Below are 19,711 nucleotides of genomic sequence, written 5' to 3'. Positions count from 1 at the left end.
AGAGAACACCCTTGGAGCAGAGTTTCCAACCTCTCAAACACTCCAATCAACATGTCCTGGAGGAAATTAAGAAACTACCGTTTGCCAAATTGAACACCAACACCAGTACATGCAATGAAAATCAAGAAAATGTCTTCAGGTAATCATAATGTTGTTCCTATTGAAGAGGTAAACCAATAAAAGAGCGCTGCGGGCATATCAGTGTGACTGATTTAAGTTAAATTTTCCCTTACTTCTTGTGTATTTGATCAAAACGTTTTAAAGAATAAAGAAGAACATAGAAATGCCTCATATTTGCCCCCCCCACCTCCATCTAATCTCTTCTAAGTCTGATTTGAACTCAAATCTTCCATAATTATGAAATTTGTCAATTTAAACAAAATAATAATAAATCCACCTTTCCTCTTTCAATAATCTGAAATCATGTCCTTGAAAGGTGAAAACCTGAAACATTGAAGAAAAAAAACATTTAGAGCTGAGTATAAAATAAAGCTAAGTGACAAATCTTAAAGCAAAAACAAATAAAAATGTTTATAGGCTCAAGAACAAATAAAAATACAATGTGGAATTCGAGAAAGGAGTCTTTCAGTCATAATATTGAGATATGGATAGATTCGTCAAAATCATTTATCACGCTTTAGATAAGTCTTTGAAGTACATTAGTATATTTGTTGATCTTCAAAATATTTCGACAGCATATCTCATGTCAAACTAATACAATGTGGGTTTTAATGATAGAGCATTAAATTGGCTAAAAAGTTATCTTCACAATAGAACACAAGTTGTAAAAAGTGATTTTGGAATACCACAAGGCACTGTATTGGTGCATTACTTATCATATTTTATGTTAACGATATTTTTAAACAAAATATCAGTGTAATCATTATTTCTTACGCTGTCATTATAATAAAGGGTCAGGACTGGAATATTGTAAAGGAAAACTAAAAAAATTATATGCAAATCCTAAAATACTCGTTTGATGCAAACCTTCTATCAATTAATGTCAAAAAAACTATTTATATTCCCTTCTCAATAAATAAACATAATACTTAGCAAAATATTGAAATAACTATACACAGTAAAAATGTAATAAAACTATCTGTAATAGCTAAGACGCAGATATTGAAACGCTTTTTCTATAAATTTATCTTTCCTTCTACAACTCACTTACTGTAACTTTCTAAACTGTAGTAGGTACATATTGTTTTCTCTTTACTTTTAATAATAACTAAAAACAAATAAAAAAAAAGTTTTCGCTTATTCTACTTATGTATTTTATACTTTAGGTACTTGAAAATATAGTAATCGTTTTTATATTACCCACACTCAGGCAGTGCCTTCGTGGGTTTTCATTCTTGTTTATACTATTTGTTATTAAATATTATGTTATTATATACTATTTGTTACTATGTATTATATGTGTAAAGAAATGAGAATAAATAAATTTAAAAAAAAATTAAAAAATAGCTCTTGTCCCATTTTAAACCAAACTACTGAAGTAAAGTAGGTACCTCGGTGTAATTATAGACCAACAAATGAAATAGAAGAAACACGTATGTGAACTTGTTAAGCGCGTTAGGAAATGTATTTATAATAATAATATATATATTTATTTAAGAAAGTTTGCACATTACAACTAAAAATGCACATTATGATGTAAATTGCATAGGTATTGATTTGTAACTTTGTTCTTTTACATGATGAAGGTAAAAAAGAAAATAAAAGTACAGTTAGTTGGGGTTTCTCAAATACCGTCTCACTTTCACAAGTTTCTTCCTAATACCTACCTTTGAACATACCTATACATAGTGTTTTTTACCTCTGCTATTAGATATTTGCAAATTTTAGCATCTGATGTAGTAAAAGGGTTGATTTGATCACCTTGTTCTTCATACATGTATATTAATGTTAATAGCCATTTTATAATTTATACTACACAAACAAATGTTTATTTCCCTTGAATGAGAGCTCCACTAATCCGTGGCCATCACTGAGGGTTTCAACCTTTTATTGAAAGTGTAGGAGGTGATTATTGTTACAGTGCGAAAATAAGCATATAAGATATGAATCACCAATATTCGGGCAATCGGCCCAGTGAATGACCGGTAAGAGTGGGGCTCTCAATCAAAGAAACTAATCAATTTTTTAAAATCAACCGAATGTTTAATGAGGTGTATTTGCCAGTCACCTTCATTTTTCCTAATCATTATTTTTGCACGATCAAGTTAATCAAATACTCGAGTCGGGCCATGTCAAGAGTCAGAATAATAGAAGAGTATGTGTGAGACGATGTAGGAATGTGAATGAGGCAAGAAGTATGTGCCAAGACCGAGTTGTTTGGCGGTCTGTCCTCTCTGCCTACCCCTGCGGGGAAACGGTGTCATGGTTAGTTAGTTAGTTAGTTATTTTACAGTTTTTGTACCAGACATATTTGAAGTCTATTTCTTTTGCCTTTGTTTTAGACCACCGCAGAAGATCTTTGAAATAGGGACCAAGGATTTCACTAACAAAAATCTTCTGTAATCCGTTTCCTTGTGTTATGATTGAGTACAGTTGCTTTTTGTTTAGTAGAATCTGTCGTCTATTTTGGGGTTAGTAAATCTGATGTGGAGTTTTGGGGGGACTTCAGGTCGTCGGTCCGGAATTTTCTGGATGTCGAGAACGTCATCGCCTTTTAATTCGACACCTGTGACTGCGGCCACCCGTTTAATTTATATATTTATTAGATTAAGAAATATCCTTACGTTAGATAATTTAAAAAAAAAGTATATTGCGCGCTAGTCCTGTCATAAATTCAGTATGGAATAATTGGATGGGGAGGTGCATTTGAAAAAATTATTAACCCTGTAAAGGTGGTAAAAAAACGATTTATTAAAGTTATTTTGAAAAATAAACCTACATTCCCTTCTGCAAACTTGTTCAAAATTGAAGACATCATAAATAAAGACTCAATATTACAAACAAGTATTCAAAGATAAAACATTGAAACGGTTAATACATAAATATGTTTGGTTGAGTATGTTTAAACAATTGAAACAGTTAATACAAAAATATGTTTGTTTCAGATATAAATTTCTGCGATGTTAGCGGAATATAAGATGTTGGAATAATAGAATTGTTTCTAATTAATTATAATCAATTTCTAGTGTAAATAAATAAAACATAAATAAATTTTAACAGATTTTTTATTAAAGTAATAAAGTAATTACATATAGAATCGTATTTACATTAGGTTTTAACATAAGAGATTTGAATACTACTCTTCCATAGAATTTACAGGAGTGGTAGCATTGGGTTAATGGATCACAATCCTCTATTTTAACTCTTTGATACTGAATATTTAGTTTTCCTAGTGCTAATAAACTTCTTTGCGTTTTACCGCTGGTTTCCACGATGTAGTTAGAAGATTTGTACTGTTTTTCATGTTCTTGATCCGTTGTATCACGTTGATTTTTATATTTTATTTCAGTTATGAAATTAATTTACTTTTCTTAATTTTTCGATAGGATGTCTTGAATCCCTTCGTTTTATGTGATTATTCCTGTGATTATTTCCTCTTCCGATAGGTTTGATTTGAGTCCTTTAATTATGAACTTAGATTTTTTCTTTGTAATTTCTTTAACTTCCAAGTTATAGTTAAGTTTTTTCTTCAGTAAGAGAGCTTGCGTTTTCTTATTTTGGGCATGATATGATTATTTGTTTTCCGTAAACCATTTATTCCTATTTTTATTTGGTCTAATTTTATATCTTTCTGGATCTTGTTGCCTATTTCTTCAGCTTTTGGTGTTTTCTTTGTAGATGCTGTGTAATTATAATGACGCGTGACAGCTATTTCGCCCTCTGAATACATTATCAATCTGTTGGAAAAAATTGAGTTTTACAAATTAAACTTGATAACAATCTACATAAGTACATAAAAATGAATGGTTTTTTTACCTTATATACTCGAAATGAAAATTTCAAAGATCGTTTTTATTAGTGACAAGAGACTTTTGAATTTTTGAAGAAGTTGTGGATGCCCGATGAAGACTTTACACATTATCTCTGCACGGAAATTAGATACGGAGTCAAATTAAAGACGATTTTTTAATAGCCATAGCAACTTGAATGTTCAGGAATGTTCTTCACCATATATAATTGACAGCGGGAAGGATTTCAGGCCAGCCATCAATTGGCAGTTCTACAGTGACCAACCTGTGAGCCCTGGACTGCTTGCTGCCTACCGAGGCGGCCGGCCGCTATGGCCGGTTCCCCCACGTCGCACCCTGCCGTTAATCCACTGCGCCGCTACACGGGCCTACCATACCTACGCCCCGGCTCTGCACGGACTACGGATTACCATGGATTCCTCGGAATCGGGGTGCCCACCATGGTCATGCCGACAAAAAAATTACAAACACTGTTCACAACACAGGCTGGGGATGACGAACGCGTTGCATTGTACTACTACAGGAATCCCCCTCAAGCAGCATGGGTAAGGGCTGGGATAGAAAGAAAGCTCATTGTTTCATCAAGGCGGTCCCGAAAACGAACATGCCTTCCGGGTGGTGTGAATCCAATCCTGTTTGTTAATGGTCGTAGGAAGGGTTGGTGCCGGTGCCGGTGCCGTTGCATCTGTCTTGGGTTCAGGGGCAAGGTACGCTGGTTTGAGGAGGTCAATGGTCACTGTGACTTCCTTTTCTTTTGCTAGGATTGTGTACGTCCTTCCATGTCAGCGGATGACTTGATGAGGGCCACGTACTGTTGTTGTAGTGGATTTTCACGTAAAAAAATAAATTACAAACACTGTTAACACAGGCTAGGTAACCATGGTGGGCACCTCGATCCCGAGCAATCCATGGTAATCTGTAGTCCGTGCAGAGCCGGGGCGAAGGTATGGCAAGTCCGTGTAGCAGCACAGTGGATAAAACGCCAAGGCGCGGCGAGGGGGAACCGGTCATAGCGGCCGGCCGCCTCAGTAGGCAGCAAGCAGTCGCAGTGCTCACAACTTGGTCACTGTAGAACTGCTAATTGATGAATGGTCTGAGATCCTTACCGCTGCCACTTACACAATATTGCACAGTATAATGTATAAGGTGAAGAACGTTCCCGAACATTCTAGTTGCTATGGCTATAAACATTTCCAAACAAACATCTTGGCAACGGGCGCTATGGCCGGTTCCTCCGCCTCGCGCCTTGCCGTTTCTCCACTGCGTTGCTACACGGACCTACCATACCTTCGCCCCGGCTCTGCGCGGACTACGGATTACCAGGGACTCCTCGGGATCGAGGTGCCCACCGCGGTTACAAAGGAACATAATCGGCTGGTTGAGCAACGCGTTCGCCGCCCCCAGCCTGTGTTAGTGGACTCTCACGTAAAAACATAAATAACAAACACTGTTCACAACACAGGCTGGGGGCGGCGAAAACGTTACTCAACATGGTAATCCGTAGTCCGCGCAGAGCCGGGGCGTAGGTATGGTAGGTCCGTGTAGCGGAGAAACGGCAGGGCGCGACGCGGAGGAACCACAATGCTCACACGTTGTTCACTGTAGAACTCTTAATTGATGACTGGCCTGAGTTCCTTCCCGTTGTCGCTTATATAAGGTGAAGAACTAGTTGCTATGGTTATAAACATTTCCAAACAAACCCCTAGGCAACGGCCGCTATCGGTACACAAGAAAATAATCGTTGAGTATTTGTTAAAATAACCTGTTTCCACTGACTACTGACGGTTCCTATTTTTGTTATCTAAGCTTTTTAATGTCTTGTTTTATGCAACAAACAAATAAACACATTGAAATTTTATTGTCGTTTATTAAAATAATAAAATAAATAGCATCTACTGCCAAATAACGAAACAACATTTTATGTAACAAAAATCTAAATCCAAGTAATAGGCCACTTGCATGGATTTCATAACGACTTGGAAAAAATCGTGTGGATAGATCTTTTTACTAAGATTACGAAAATGTTAGTAAAATTTTGTAGAAATGTACATTTATTTTTATTTTTAAATAAATAAATCCATTATTTGGGCTCGTGTCGTCACTACATGAAAATGTCCCGTCTACTGAAAATGTTCCTATTAATTTTGTAAAATTCCACACTGATTTAATTTTTTTATATGGCATCACTTTGATTTCAGGCGAATTTTTTAATTCGTTCACTAGATTTATTGTTTGTTCTCTGCGAACTTTTCATTTGGTTTGAATTTTTGACAGATGTGAAGAGAACCCCGTACAATTTAGATGTCGGTACGTGTTTTAGAGGTATAATGGTTATGGTGCTGATTTTATCAAAATCAAATTTTATAATATTATTATTATAATTTACAAGTACAAGTATATTACATTGGATTTATTAATATAGACGTTGTACATTATAATGATTTATGATCAATAAGATGGATCAAGGAAAAAAATATTTATGAGATGTAATATTTTTGCTATTCCTCGTTATTCTGCTGTGTCATTCGTGTGGAAAACGTTCTTTTTTTAAAAATGATTTTCGGCTATGTAATCATTGTTTTTTCTCACCTATAAAATTATGTCCCGTCTTTCCGGTTTATAAAAAAAGGTCTGATTTTTCGGATTGAAATTTTCAAAAAATCCCCAGGGTTTCAAAAATACGATTAAAAAAATAATAATAATACAGAATGTCTTAGAATATTTTCCTTAACCGGAAAAAAAAATTAAAAAATATGATGCAAGTGGCCTATTAGTACAATCAATGTGATTTCTGACATTCTTTTTGTTTTAATAATTTTCCTATGTTAGGAGTCAGTTCAGATGTTGACAGTAGCAACAAATCAGACATATATGTTGCTCAGTTAGAGATGTGCGGTATTTATTTTTTACAAAATTAAGATTAGAAATAAAATTTCACAAATATACGTTGATCCAAAACTACTTAAAAATTGAAAGGCCAGGTCAGTTATAGCAGGAAAGTCTTCCTTTGGTACCAATTTCCAGAAATGTCCAAATATCTTCTGAAAAAGTTTGTGACTTTGAAAATAGTTTTCTGCAAAAAGGTTTTTCAGTGCAGAATGATTTTGCAGTTCAGTGAGTTCCAACTGGATTTTGGCAAGATAACTAATTATTTCAGTCAAACTGGTTGTGAAAGGATTAACAAAAATTTGTAAATTTGTTTTGTTCTTTCAAAGTCCTGGAATCTGCATTCAAACGACTGTAATAAGCATCTAATTTTAGCTTCGTACTTTATGGTGGCAATATTGAGCTTCTCTTTCAAATATTTGAGTATGGGAAAAGGGGCAATATTTTCGTTGGTTAAACATAGTCGGAAGTGAACAATCTTTGCCTTGTAATTTGAGATAATTGGTGATGTCAACAAGAAATGCAAGGTCACTCAACCAGTACTTATTCTTGAGTAAATCGCTTTCCAAAGGTAACGCCCCTTTTTCTTTTAAAAATTCCAACACATGCTCTCTCAAGATGAAGAAATGTTTTAACATGTTGCCCCTTGAAAGCCATCACACAGCGCAAAATAGTTGTAACTCTCCAAATTCGCTGATTTCTTCTTCAAATAAAACTCTGAATTGACGTCTGTGAAGAGCCTTTGAACGTTTGTGATTTATGCAGCGTACTACCGGCTCCATTATATCATTCAACTTTATGTCCTTTGCACACAACGCCTCCTGGTGGATGATGCAATGATACGAAAATATTTTTTGAATCCAAGTAATTTTCAAATTGACGGGTATTTTGAAAATGGTTCACGTGGACCACTTGTAATTCGTTCACGGGCCACAATGTGGCCCGTGGGCCTTGGGTTGGGCAGCCTTGGACTAGACCATCAGGGATAGGGGAACAAACCAAGTCACGCAGAGCAGCGAGAGGGCCTGATCGTCTCCCTTTCTGTAATTTGTCAATAAATGAATCTGACGATACACAGGCAACTCGCATTGTAATATTACTCAACTCAACTAAAATTCTCAAATCAGGTGAACAAAATTTCGGGCTTGTTTCCAAATTTGAATATTTCATCACATTATTTAGATAGACACATTTACAAATGTATTATAATTTACCCACCTCACTCACTTTTAGCATCGCTACACAACCCGATTTAAAGAAAACGCTGTAAATATAATCAAGTTTTAAATAATCTTTATTGAATTATTTACACTTCATAAAAGAAATTATGTACATATTAGATTAATAATTCCTTATGCGTAATAACACGGACAATTTTACGTAACTGGTCAAAAATACACGCTTTCTTTTGTTCAATTACATAATATCAACGCCTGAAATCGTATAACCTAAAACATGACCTAATTAATAATCAAACGCAGCAATCATTTTCTCATCAAGTCATGGTTAAACTCAAACTTATCATTTTTAAGTTAACGTTTGCACAAATCAATAATAATTATTATTCTTATTTAAAATATTATTCTTAATTAATTATTTTTACTCAGTTTCTGAATAAAAGATATTGAAATACAGATTAAAATAATATTTGTGAGAACACTTCATAAGGAAGCGCAATTATTTTAGTATATTATATATAAGTAATCAAAGAGGATATATTATTAGATCAATCATACCATCGCTCATCCTTAGGACGGGTTGTTTCAAAAAATTTGAACAATTCATTGAATTTCAAAATCAATTTTCAAGTTATTTGAAAGTTCGATTCCAATTCTTTTATTGTTTCAGTTCTGTAAAGCATCTAGCCCACAATGATAAAAACAGAACTTGAATAGGACTTTCACAGGACTTGAAATTGATGTTGAAGTTTATTGAATTGTTCAAATTCTGCAAAACAACCTAAAGAAAATGTTGTGGTGACATTTTGCAGAGAAAAAAATGTAGGAAAACTCTGAAAATATTAAAAGCGAATGTTTTTTTTTCTGGGCTAGTTGTTACAGAATACATTACAGGTTAAAAGATTTTTGTAAGCTATTAAAATAGCATTCGTTATGAATAATTATGTTTCGCTCAATTCAAATAAATACATATATTAATAATTCATTCGAATCTAATATTTGGTATTATATATATAATATTGAAAAATTATACACAATAAATTTATAAGTAAAATTAAAAAATTTCATATCATTTCTTATAGAAATATTGTAATTACTAGAACCGTTTTGAATTTGTAATACCAAATTTTAAAGATTATTACAAAAAAAATTAAACAAACTTATTATAATTGTAATTTTAGATAGTAATAATTGGTAATTTTTACAGAAATTTGGCTTCACTATTATTGATAAACAATTTTTTTTATTTATTTCTGTGATAAAAAATAATATTTGATTTTTAAAAACACTCGACACAAGAGTTTTTAAAAAAATACTATATTTACGATAATAATGGAGAAATCACATTATTTGGCATATAAAAAAATGATGCCATATTAGAATTCACTTAAATACTGCATAACAAAGCATCCGCGGCATCATAAAATAATATATATAAAATAATCCTTCAATATTAATGAAAAATCCTTCGAATAATTTCACTTAAGTACTTTTTTTACGACAGCAGCAAATTTATTTTTAAATTCCACTTAACAATTCTCCACACTAACAAACGTAACAAACAAAGCTAAAATCAAAAATGAAGCTCTACTCCAGAACAAAATAACGTTTTTCTATTAATTTTCCGTTGTAACCAACATCGTAATTTGTTCAGCTCGCTGCGGCAGTAGAGAAATATAAAGATTATATCGCTGTATTACTACAACTAGGTAACTCTGAATTAGGGTTTTCGAGTTACACCCAAAACCGTACCTTTATTTCCTTGCCCATGTATGCCAAAAAAAACACATAATATGTGTTGTAGCATACAAACTGGACGAGGTAATAATGTTATGGTTTTGTTAGTAACGAACACCGACATTAGAGTTGCATAGCTATAAAAGGTATTTAGCGAATATTAACTAGAAGTTAAAACAGACGGAGCTGCATTATCGATTTTGTTACGATTTATAGTTTGGATCGAAACTTCGAAGACTTCGTAAAACTTTTCCAAGAATTTGTGCGTTAGTGTGGAATGCCGTTAAGTACTACCTATTCACTCATTTAGGCTTTAAAAAAAAACATCTTCAAAAGGAATTTTAAAGTTGTTTCAGATTAATTTAAATTCACTAAAAATATTTGAACTGTCTTTTCAAGTTGTACACTTCTCGGGATAGCTGCCGAATAACATTCCGTCGAGTTCACTGTTGGCTTCTTCTTTACACGATTCTCTGGCCATGGTCATGAGAGACGTGGCCATTCCCTGGCCAGAGTCTGTCACCATTCGGTACAGGAAGCCATGCTGTCTCAGAAGCTGCAACGGGCTGCCGAATTCGACCAGGCGGCCCTTCTCCATGACAATCACACGATCTGCGTCCATGACTGTGTTGAGACGATGCGCTATCGTCAGTACGGTGCAGTCGAAGAACTTCTCGCGGATGATTCTCTGGATGAAGTGATCAGTTCTGTTGGTAGTAAGAAAATCATTAGTGGCATAATAGTGATAATTTTTTTATATTTAGTTAACTTTGGGGATCCTTTGTGGAGTTTTTTTTAACACTTCAGTAAAAATAATCATTACATCATAGATATTTTTTTAAGCTAATTTCTTACATAAATATTTTATGTTATATTTAGCCACAATTTATGGTAAAAATGTATGTAATCCGACGAGGTTCAAATGAGTTATGTGTATAAAAACGCACAAAAACCCGCACCATCACCAGTTCAATTTCGGCAGTCGTCGAAACAATGTCTTGCTTGATATAAAGATATCTTGTCTTCGTCACACCGCAGTTTAGGTGTTAGGGAAAGAAAGGAATAAACCTGGTTCTTGAAGAAACCCCTGTTGCAGAAGGAAGAAAACAAAAGACTTCAAATCATTCTACGGCTAAGTGCCGAGCACAATAACAAGCTGTGAGAAATCTTATGTCAACCATGACTTAGACTTTAGACATTACTTTCAACTGTACTCCAGTGCCAAAAGGATCTACAATGTTGGTTCTTTGGAGCACCTTTAATTGACATACCGGTGTTCCCACCAGACAACTATGCTCTAAAGATCGATCCATACAAAATTTTAGGGGAATCTATCAAATATTGGACTGCTTATTTCTGCACAGAGTCAGGGTTTTTTCAGGTAACACGTTTATGGCAAGTTTGCAAAAGTTTGATTGCTTGTATAAGCGTACGTATACATTTGCGAACCGAAACGCAAACTGTATCACGAATTACGGGAAAGGAACGAATCAACTGCACCAACAACGTTTCGCGCCATTTGCGGTTGCTTCGTTTCTTTGCCATAAGTTGAGGTTCAGTTTGGCACGCAGATGTATACGTAGCATAATGTGCCAAAACTTATATTACCTAAAAATATGGGATAAACGGCGAAATCTTGATGGATTTATTGGCTTTAAACCGCAGTAAGCAGTTCGTATTTTTCCATATTACTTTTTTGAGGAATATTATTAATTAAATATTGTGGTAAATAAATACACAATACAACCAATCGCTCAAGAGGGTATAGGGCTCTAGATAGCGATAGAGATATTCTGTGATTGATGTAAAGTCTTTTCTTTTCTCTTTCTCAGTTTTCCTGGAACGGGTATATCATAATTTTATATTGGGTCTTTTGTGAGTGGAAGAGAAAGTAAGTAGTTTGTTAACGTACTGTTGATCCATGCTAGCGGTGGCCTCGTCGAGAACCAGTATCTTGCTGTTCCTCAGGATGGCACGCGCCAGGCAGACCAGCTGCTTCTGGCCCATGCTGAAGTTGGACCCCCCTTCCGACACCAAGAAGTCTAGAGATGGGACTGCATCCTTCAAATCCACCTGGAAATTATAAATTTAATATTATCAAGTTCCTACCCACGGTCCATGATTTTTTACATGTCAAGAATGTGTAGAAATTTTATGAAATGGAATTAAATATTCTCTTTAGTATGGCAACACCGAGTATCACCGATTTTAGAACAAACTACAGTAGGTTCAAATGTGAGGTTATGATTGACTCCCTAATTAAAAATAACTAACCATCACACCTTTTTCCCCAGGGATAGGCAGAGAGGATGGAAATCCAAAGAACTATGTCTTGGCATACACTATTTGCTTCATTCACATTCATACATTAATTTCTGTTGTTCTGACTCAAGTATTTGGTTGTGCCCTATCTTCCTTGGGTGTCCCTGACTTCTTATACCATTCACATTAATTTCTGTTGTTCTGACTCTTGACATGGCCTGACTCAAGTATTTGGTTGTGCCCTATCTTCCTTGGGTGTCCCTGACTTCTTATACCATTCACATTCGCGTCATAAATTCTCCTTGCACTCATTCTTTTATTGATTTGCTCTACATGCCCAAACCATCTAAGCGTCCATTTCTCAATTTTACTCACTACGCTTACATCAGCCTTTGCAAATCTCCACATTTCTCAAACGATTGTACATGGTTTTATCATACATATGCCCCAGAGATCTCAGTTTTACATCATTCAGTCTACTTTCACCCGTCCTCTGTCAGTTCCATGCCTTACTGGCATACATCAGAGAAGGTACCACCACTACATTGAGGACTTATATCTACGCCTCTTTGGACATGTTTTTGTTAGCGCAACTGCGTTCAGACCTCCATTAAGCGCTAACCTCCAATAAAGATTGGTCCCTGAAATATTAAATGCATTTTGAAGGCCGCTGAATATCTTGGTTTCAAAAAGAAGTACCATTTTCCTTACATTAACGGTTCTTTATCAGTTGTGTAAAATTGAAATCACGTTTATTAGGCCCGTAATGATATATATTAAAATATGAAAAGCGTATTATTTATTTGTTGGTTGACTTACCGATTCCAATGCATTCCAAAGAGCCGCATCATCGTAGTACTCAAAGGGATCCAGGTTACGCCTCATGGTGGAGGAAAACAGAATAGGTTCCTGAGGAATGATGGAGATGTTTGACCTGAGATCCTGAAATCATAACAATCAAACCCATAAAAACACACTGTCAGTCGATCCAGACAAAACTGGGGAAAACAAAATAAATGCGGAAGTCATTGGATACATCAACATTACGCCGCAAAAACCACCAGGCCCCTCCCAACTAGCAAATAAAAAATTAAATTAATTAAGTCAAAAGAGCAAAACCCTTTGCCCTAGAAAGGGCAAAGTATTAGTTCCTTCAAAATATCTAATTACCTACGTTTGCAATGAAAGCTCCAAAGAATGTATGAAATTATTTTTGACCAATAACACTGGTCAACACATTTTTTGTCCCTTTAACGAAAGTAGCCAAATCTGACAGGAAATTTCATGCTGATTTCAGATATGTGATTAGTTTTTTTCTATCACGTCAGGTTTTTATTGGTTTTAAGTTTTACTAAAATGTGTATTAATTCATATTTATTCGTGAGTAATCATTGATTTTTTGATTTTTTGACCATCCATTTCACTTGGTCATGCTGCAAACATGAAAAAGAACTATGACAACATGATGCTGCTGTTAACAAAAAATAAATATGTAAAATACGAATGGAAAATATGTGGTGATCTAAAAATAATAGGACTCCTACTAGGACTGCAAGTGGGATACACAAAGTATTGTTGTTTTCTGTGCGAGTGGGACAGCAGAGACAGGAAAAACCATTATGCCAAGAAGTACTGGCCTACTAGAAAGCACCTTAAACCTGGCACGAAGAATGTTCAACATGCTCCCTTAGTAAAATCTACGGATATCTTACTTACACCCTTACACGTTAAATTGGGTTTGATGAAAATTTTTGTAAAAGGCTTGTCTAAGGATGGAAATAGCATGATTTACTTAAAGCAAAAGTTTCCTAAGATCAGCGACGCAAGAATTAAAGAAGGAATATTAGTGGGACCACAAATAAGGGAGGTCTTGACTGATCCGAATTTTATAACAGTGTTGAGACCAGTCGAGCTAGCCGCTTGGTCAGAATCAAGAATGTTGTTGAGAACTTTCTTGGAAGTCATAAAAGTGAAGACAATATTAGCATTGTGTCTGAAATGTTCATGGCCTATAAAAATATGGGATGTAACATGTCACTAAAAATACACTTCCTTCAATCTCATTTGAATGTTTTCCCTGAAAATATGGGAGATGTCAGTGACGAGCACAGCGAACGATTTCACCAGGACATTGCGGCTATGGAAAAGTGATACCAAGGAAACTGGAGTCCATCTATGCTAGCAGACTATTGCTGGACCCTGCAGAGAGACTCTCAAGATACTCACAAGCGCAAATCAGGAGCAAAAAAAATTAAATTGAATTAGTTTTGAAATTTTGTTAAGTAAGTGCCCGTCATACTATGGAAGAATTATGTAAAAAAAACTTTGTTAAATAATAAAAAAACCTGACTAATTAAATTTTTTTTTTGTTTCATTTCGTGTTTATGGATACTAAATACGTATAAAAAAATTAGCTATGCTTAAGGAACTGCACTTAAAAAAAAAAATGTCGACCAGTGTAATATAGTCGTTACGATTTTTTTATTAAATGCGCAATAATTACTTTGCCTATGGAATAACTTGTGCTCGGTATTTCAAACAGATAAAATATCATTATAGAAAACTGAGTGATGCCGTCAAAATATGTTTTGACGGGAGGTTCGAATACAATAGCTACAATAATTGATTTCATACCATTTATTTTGCTCTTTTGAAATGATTTATTTGCTAGTCGGGAGCGACTCGGTGCGTTATGTAACGTAATATGGACGTATCGATCGAACATTGAAACTAGATGATACATATTGGTCGTATTTAATAGAAAAATTCACAAAGACGTCCAGTAGGAAGATACACTGCCACAACTGAATGCGAGAATCATCCATTAAGTTGGGAGATATTCTTCACAGACAACAAACAACCGTAGAGTCTTTTTGGGAGATATATCTCCAAGCCTGACACGGTGTCATAAAAATTTGAAATATGATCTATACAGCATTAAGAAGAGATAATACCGTGGTTTTAGTTTCATTTAAAAAATTACCATAAATGCTCCTGAAAAAATAGAAATAATTCTATGAAATAACATTTGGCATTTGAAAATATTTGTCAAGGTTTGCAATTTTAAATTAAATATTTTTTATATTAAACGAAAAAAGTGACAGTAGTTTTATAATTATATACGATTTTTTTAGTTTCGTGTGAAATAGTAATTATAGTATTTTCCCCGCAGGGGTAGGCAGAGAGGACGGACCGCCAAACAATTCGGTCTTGGCACACACTCCTTGCCTCATTCACATTCATACATCGTCTCATGCATACTCTTCTATTATTCTGACTCTTGACATGGCCCGACTCGAGTATTTGATTCACTTGATCGTCCCATGTCTTCCTCGGGCGTCCTCGACTTCTGCTACCATTCGCATTTGCAACATATATACTCCTTACACTCCTATCTTCGCTCATTCGCTCTACATGCCCAAACCATATAAGCGTCCTTTTCTTAATCTTACTCATTACGTTTACATCAGTCTTGAACTCTTTGCGAATCTCCACATTCCTCACACGATCAAACATGCGCCTTAGGGATCTCATTTCAACAGCATTCAATCTACTTTCATCCTTTCTTTGCCTGTTCCATGCCTCACTTCCATACATCAAGGTAGGTATCAGCATTCCATTGTGGACTGCTAACTTCGCTTCTTTGGACAATTTTTTGTTAGCACCAACTGCGTTCAGTCCTCCATCAACAGAGTTACCTGCATTTACCCTTCTTTCAATATCTCTGTCAGCCTTCCCATCTCTCGTAAACATACTTCCTAAATACACAAACTCATCCACCTGCTCCAAGTAGTCCTCATTCACAACTATATTGCACACTGTTTTCGTACTCTCTCTTACAAACACCATTACTTTAGACTAATAGTTCAAAAACAGCAAAATTATCTGGAATCAAATGTAATGTGAAAATATTTTTCGCGGACTCTGTGTTCTTACAGTTCTCCCAAGAGATGTACATTGCAAAATGACAGAGGATTTAGAGGTTAAAATAATATCGTGTAGTAATAACAGAACAGCCATGTTCTTCCAATATGTATGCTGTTATATATTATAAGTAGGTACCTGAAGAGAAATGTGGTTCATGTCGAGCCCATCAATCACAATGCTGCCCTCTACTTTAGCCAGCCGGAACAATGCGGATATTAAAGAAGACTTTCCTGCTCCAGTTCTGCCAACTATTCCTACCTGGAAAAACAAATAGTACAAGATAATGTAACAAAAACATAAATATATATACAACAATGGTGACTACCTTACGAAATAAAGTTGAATGTAATCTATGATTCACCGAATTGTCGGTAAAAAGAAAAGCTTCATTAACTAAATTCTTATCAACCTTTGGAGTGCTGAGCTTCTGTGACCGAATAGTCCGTAGCGTACCGGGGTATATTTTGCGTGCGGTTCGCAGTGTATCAATTGAATTTATTTTCGTAAGAACTTACTTGTTTTTTTCCAAAATGATACTTTTGTTAATTGTACTGCTTACCAGGTAATGTACTTAAATTCAAAGTAATGATTTTTTCTCCCACATTTTATGTACGAAAGTTAAATAAAGAAATTTAAACACATTTTGATGGTTTTATAATATTTTAATTTTCACTAATATTATAAATGTGAAAGTGTGTTTGTTTGTTGTTCTTTCACGTCGCAATGGAACTACCAATCGATGTAATTTTTTGTATGAGGATAGTTGGAGGACTGGGAAGTGATATTGGCTACTTTTCATTGTGTCAAAACATTTCATTCCCGTGGGAAAATTCTAAATACAGTAATTTTTCCCTAATACCACGTGAGCGAAGCCGGGGCTAAAAACTAGCATTTTCGTAAAGCTAAATAAAGCTGTCATCTTACTGGGTCAGTATTGGTATGCAAGCGACATAAACCGAAGACCCTGTGCAGAGAATTCCCATAATGGCTGCACTGCAACCTTCTCGAACTTTACTTTTCCGTGCAGTGTCTTTGGTTTATGTTGATTGCCAACTGATACCGACTTAGTGGGACGACTGGCTAAGTGTCCTTCACGATGAATCAACAAATATAGTAACATGACAAAAAAGACCGTTGACAACGGAATGACAATGGCAGTGCACCTGGTCATAGATAAAATAAATGTGTTTGCATGACTAAACAACAGTATAGAATATAATATTACTGTATGCTATTTCCTTGCCAAGAGAATAAAATATATTTTAACATGCTAAGCATTTTTTAAAATCCCTCAAAAACAAAGATTAGTCTCTAGTCAAGCTAGTCAAGTAAGCAAGTAAGCTAGTCTCCTTCAACGGAAGCAATCTTCCGAACAGGCCTTCCATTGATATGCTTGGTATAACTATAAGTGACCAGCTCAGGTACGGGGGCTCCATCGAAGCCAGAGTAAAGTTGGCCTCTCAGAAGCTGGGCGTACTGTACAGGGCCCGCAGATACTTTAATAGTACACAACTGCTGACCCTGTACAAATCGCAAGTGCGCCCTACTGTCGAATTTGGCAGCCATCTCTGGTCCGGAGCCCCTAAATACCTGAAAAAAACCCTTGACTCTGTGCAAAAACGGGCGGTCCGTTTGATAGATTCCCCAATCTTAACAAACGGACTGCAATCTTTAGAGCACAGGCGTCAGGTAGGTATGCTGTCCTTGTTCTATCGGTATTACAATGGAATATGCTCTGAGGAACTAGCGTCATTGATCCCTTCGGCACCGGTGCATAGTCGGGATACACGCCAAACGCATGCCCAACATTTGTACACAGTTGACATTTGTCACATGAGAACGGGTCGCTTCTACGATTCGTTCTTAAGTTCAACAGCTCGGCTGTGGAACGAACTGCCGGCCTCTGTGTTTCCTCCCTCCTACAACATGGGACTCTTCAAGACCCATGTTCACTCCTTCCTCTCCACAAAAAGACCCTCCACACAGCATCCCCAAAGATGACATAGGCACTGAGGGAAATTATTTTCTTCAGGGCCTCCTGTGTGGAGTTAATATAAAAAAATAAAAAAAAAGATTGATTTTACCTTGCCGACAGGCAAGGCTGGCGTTCAACGGATGAAATTTTACATTTCCAACAGACAATGATGACTCACAAGCGGTTAACATATCGTCGTTGCGCCTGCAAAATCCGACAAACGTTTTTTTTGCGAATATCGGTTTTTTACGCTTTGTGATAGAGCGAGACGTGGCGGATAGGCCTATGAAACACGTTTTCTAATATTAAAGCTAGTTTAGAAAAATGCAAAATCAGCTATGTATTTTCGCTTAAAAAATGGCTTTCAAAATACTCTATGAAGATTCCTTCACATATCGCATTTTGGACTAAAGTAAAACACTTAATATTGCGCCAGTTAAGACACATGGCGGATTTTGCACTGAATCTTGGTTCAGAACGCGCATGTTACAAGTCACGTGACTGGACAGTGGACACTTGGACAGTCTTGTTATGATAGTCAGTCTTGGTGCACGTGCCTGCGGATTATTTACGTTCGTCAAAAAATAATATTTCAGCTTTAAAATAGTGTGAAATTACATTACAGTGCACAATAATTTACGTTTACGTAGAAGAGTGTTAATTTTTCAAAGCCGGTAAGTAATACAACTGTTATAATCTAATAAAAAAATTTAAATGTTTTTTAAGCAAACTTACTTACAACTAGGTACCTACTTAAATGCAGAATATATCTGTTTATCATATTTATAAATAATTAATACATAAGTTTCGCTGACATATTATTATAGGGTAATTATTTCTTAAACATTTGCCTTAAATCGGATATTGAATGAACACACTTCTTTTATTAACATTAATTACAAAATAACAATAGCCTGCTTAATACAATCTAGCATAATACATAATTTAAATATTTATGTAAGTTTTAAAAATGTTTTCATATTTCTCACCTATATTTGCGATTGAGGAAGGCAAGCTTAATGTGAAATCAGTATTTTCGATTAATCTTTACTGCAAATGGTTTTACATAATGAAAACTACAGAATATGTTTTGGATATGTTGAAGATTTGCCTATCGTTAGGCTTGAGTAGAATTCAAATAATTACTTTATTAAAAATAAAATTAAATAATACTGCACGAAAATCGGTATACTTTAAGACTCCGTTTGCCAAGTAAATGTTTGCCTATTAGCTTTAATCATGGTGATATAAGTCGCACCAAAAATGTACACATTTTTGACTTGTGTATAATACCTAATTAACTAATTTATTTTCATTATAACAGGTAATACCCGCCCACACCGAAGATGAGATCCTCTAGAGCTCGACGATTGGTTAACATGGTTCTGAACAATCATCGTCCAGCTGAAGTCAAAGACAATCAAGGAAGTATTAGTAACTCTAGAGCTCAACGATTGGTGAATATGGTTCTAAACAATCATCACCATGTTGAACTCAAAGAAAACCAAGCAAGTATTAGTAACATCCAACCTGTTGAAAAGCAAAAACCAATAATAATTGATATGGACGTCACAAATGATAGCATAATTAGTAACACCCAACCTGTTGAAACACAACAACAAATAATTGATATGGACTTCATAAATGATATACCAATTCCACTAGCCATAAATAGTTCTGATTTTACTGATTTCTACGATAAAGAAAATATGGACCCGAACTTCTCACATAATTTGGACATTTCTGAAACAGTTTTGGAGAAAGACGTGGGGAATGTATCCCCAGTTGAAATCTTGACCATGAGTAATGATGCTGAG

At 35.3% G+C, this 19,711-nt stretch overlaps 1 protein-coding gene across 1 annotated transcript in view; it reads right to left on the bottom strand.

The window, feature by feature from the left end:
• Positions 1-8,129: 8,129 nt before the first annotated feature.
• Positions 8,130-19,711, bottom strand: part of LOC149411199 (ATP-binding cassette subfamily C member 4-like) — a 92,582-nt gene continuing 81,000 nt past the window's right edge. Inside the window, exons 21-24 of the mRNA XM_089647289.1 lie at positions 16,055-16,177; positions 12,812-12,934; positions 11,643-11,803; positions 8,130-10,437 (exon numbers count right to left, since the gene is read on the bottom strand). Of these exons, the coding sequence (XP_089503415.1) occupies positions 10,125-10,437; positions 11,643-11,803; positions 12,812-12,934; positions 16,055-16,177 (720 nt within the window). The 3' untranslated portion in view covers positions 8,130-10,124. The remainder of the gene's footprint in view (positions 10,438-11,642; positions 11,804-12,811; positions 12,935-16,054; positions 16,178-19,711) is intronic.

Source organism: Hesperophylax consimilis, chromosome 26 (genome assembly GCF_061612785.1).
Source record: "Hesperophylax consimilis isolate HC1 chromosome 26, BYU_Hcon_1.0, whole genome shotgun sequence".
Lineage (NCBI taxonomy): Eukaryota > Metazoa > Arthropoda > Insecta > Trichoptera > Limnephilidae > Hesperophylax > Hesperophylax consimilis.
The sequence above is the reverse complement of the archived record's forward strand: the minus strand, read 5'-3'. Positions and strand labels throughout refer to the sequence as shown.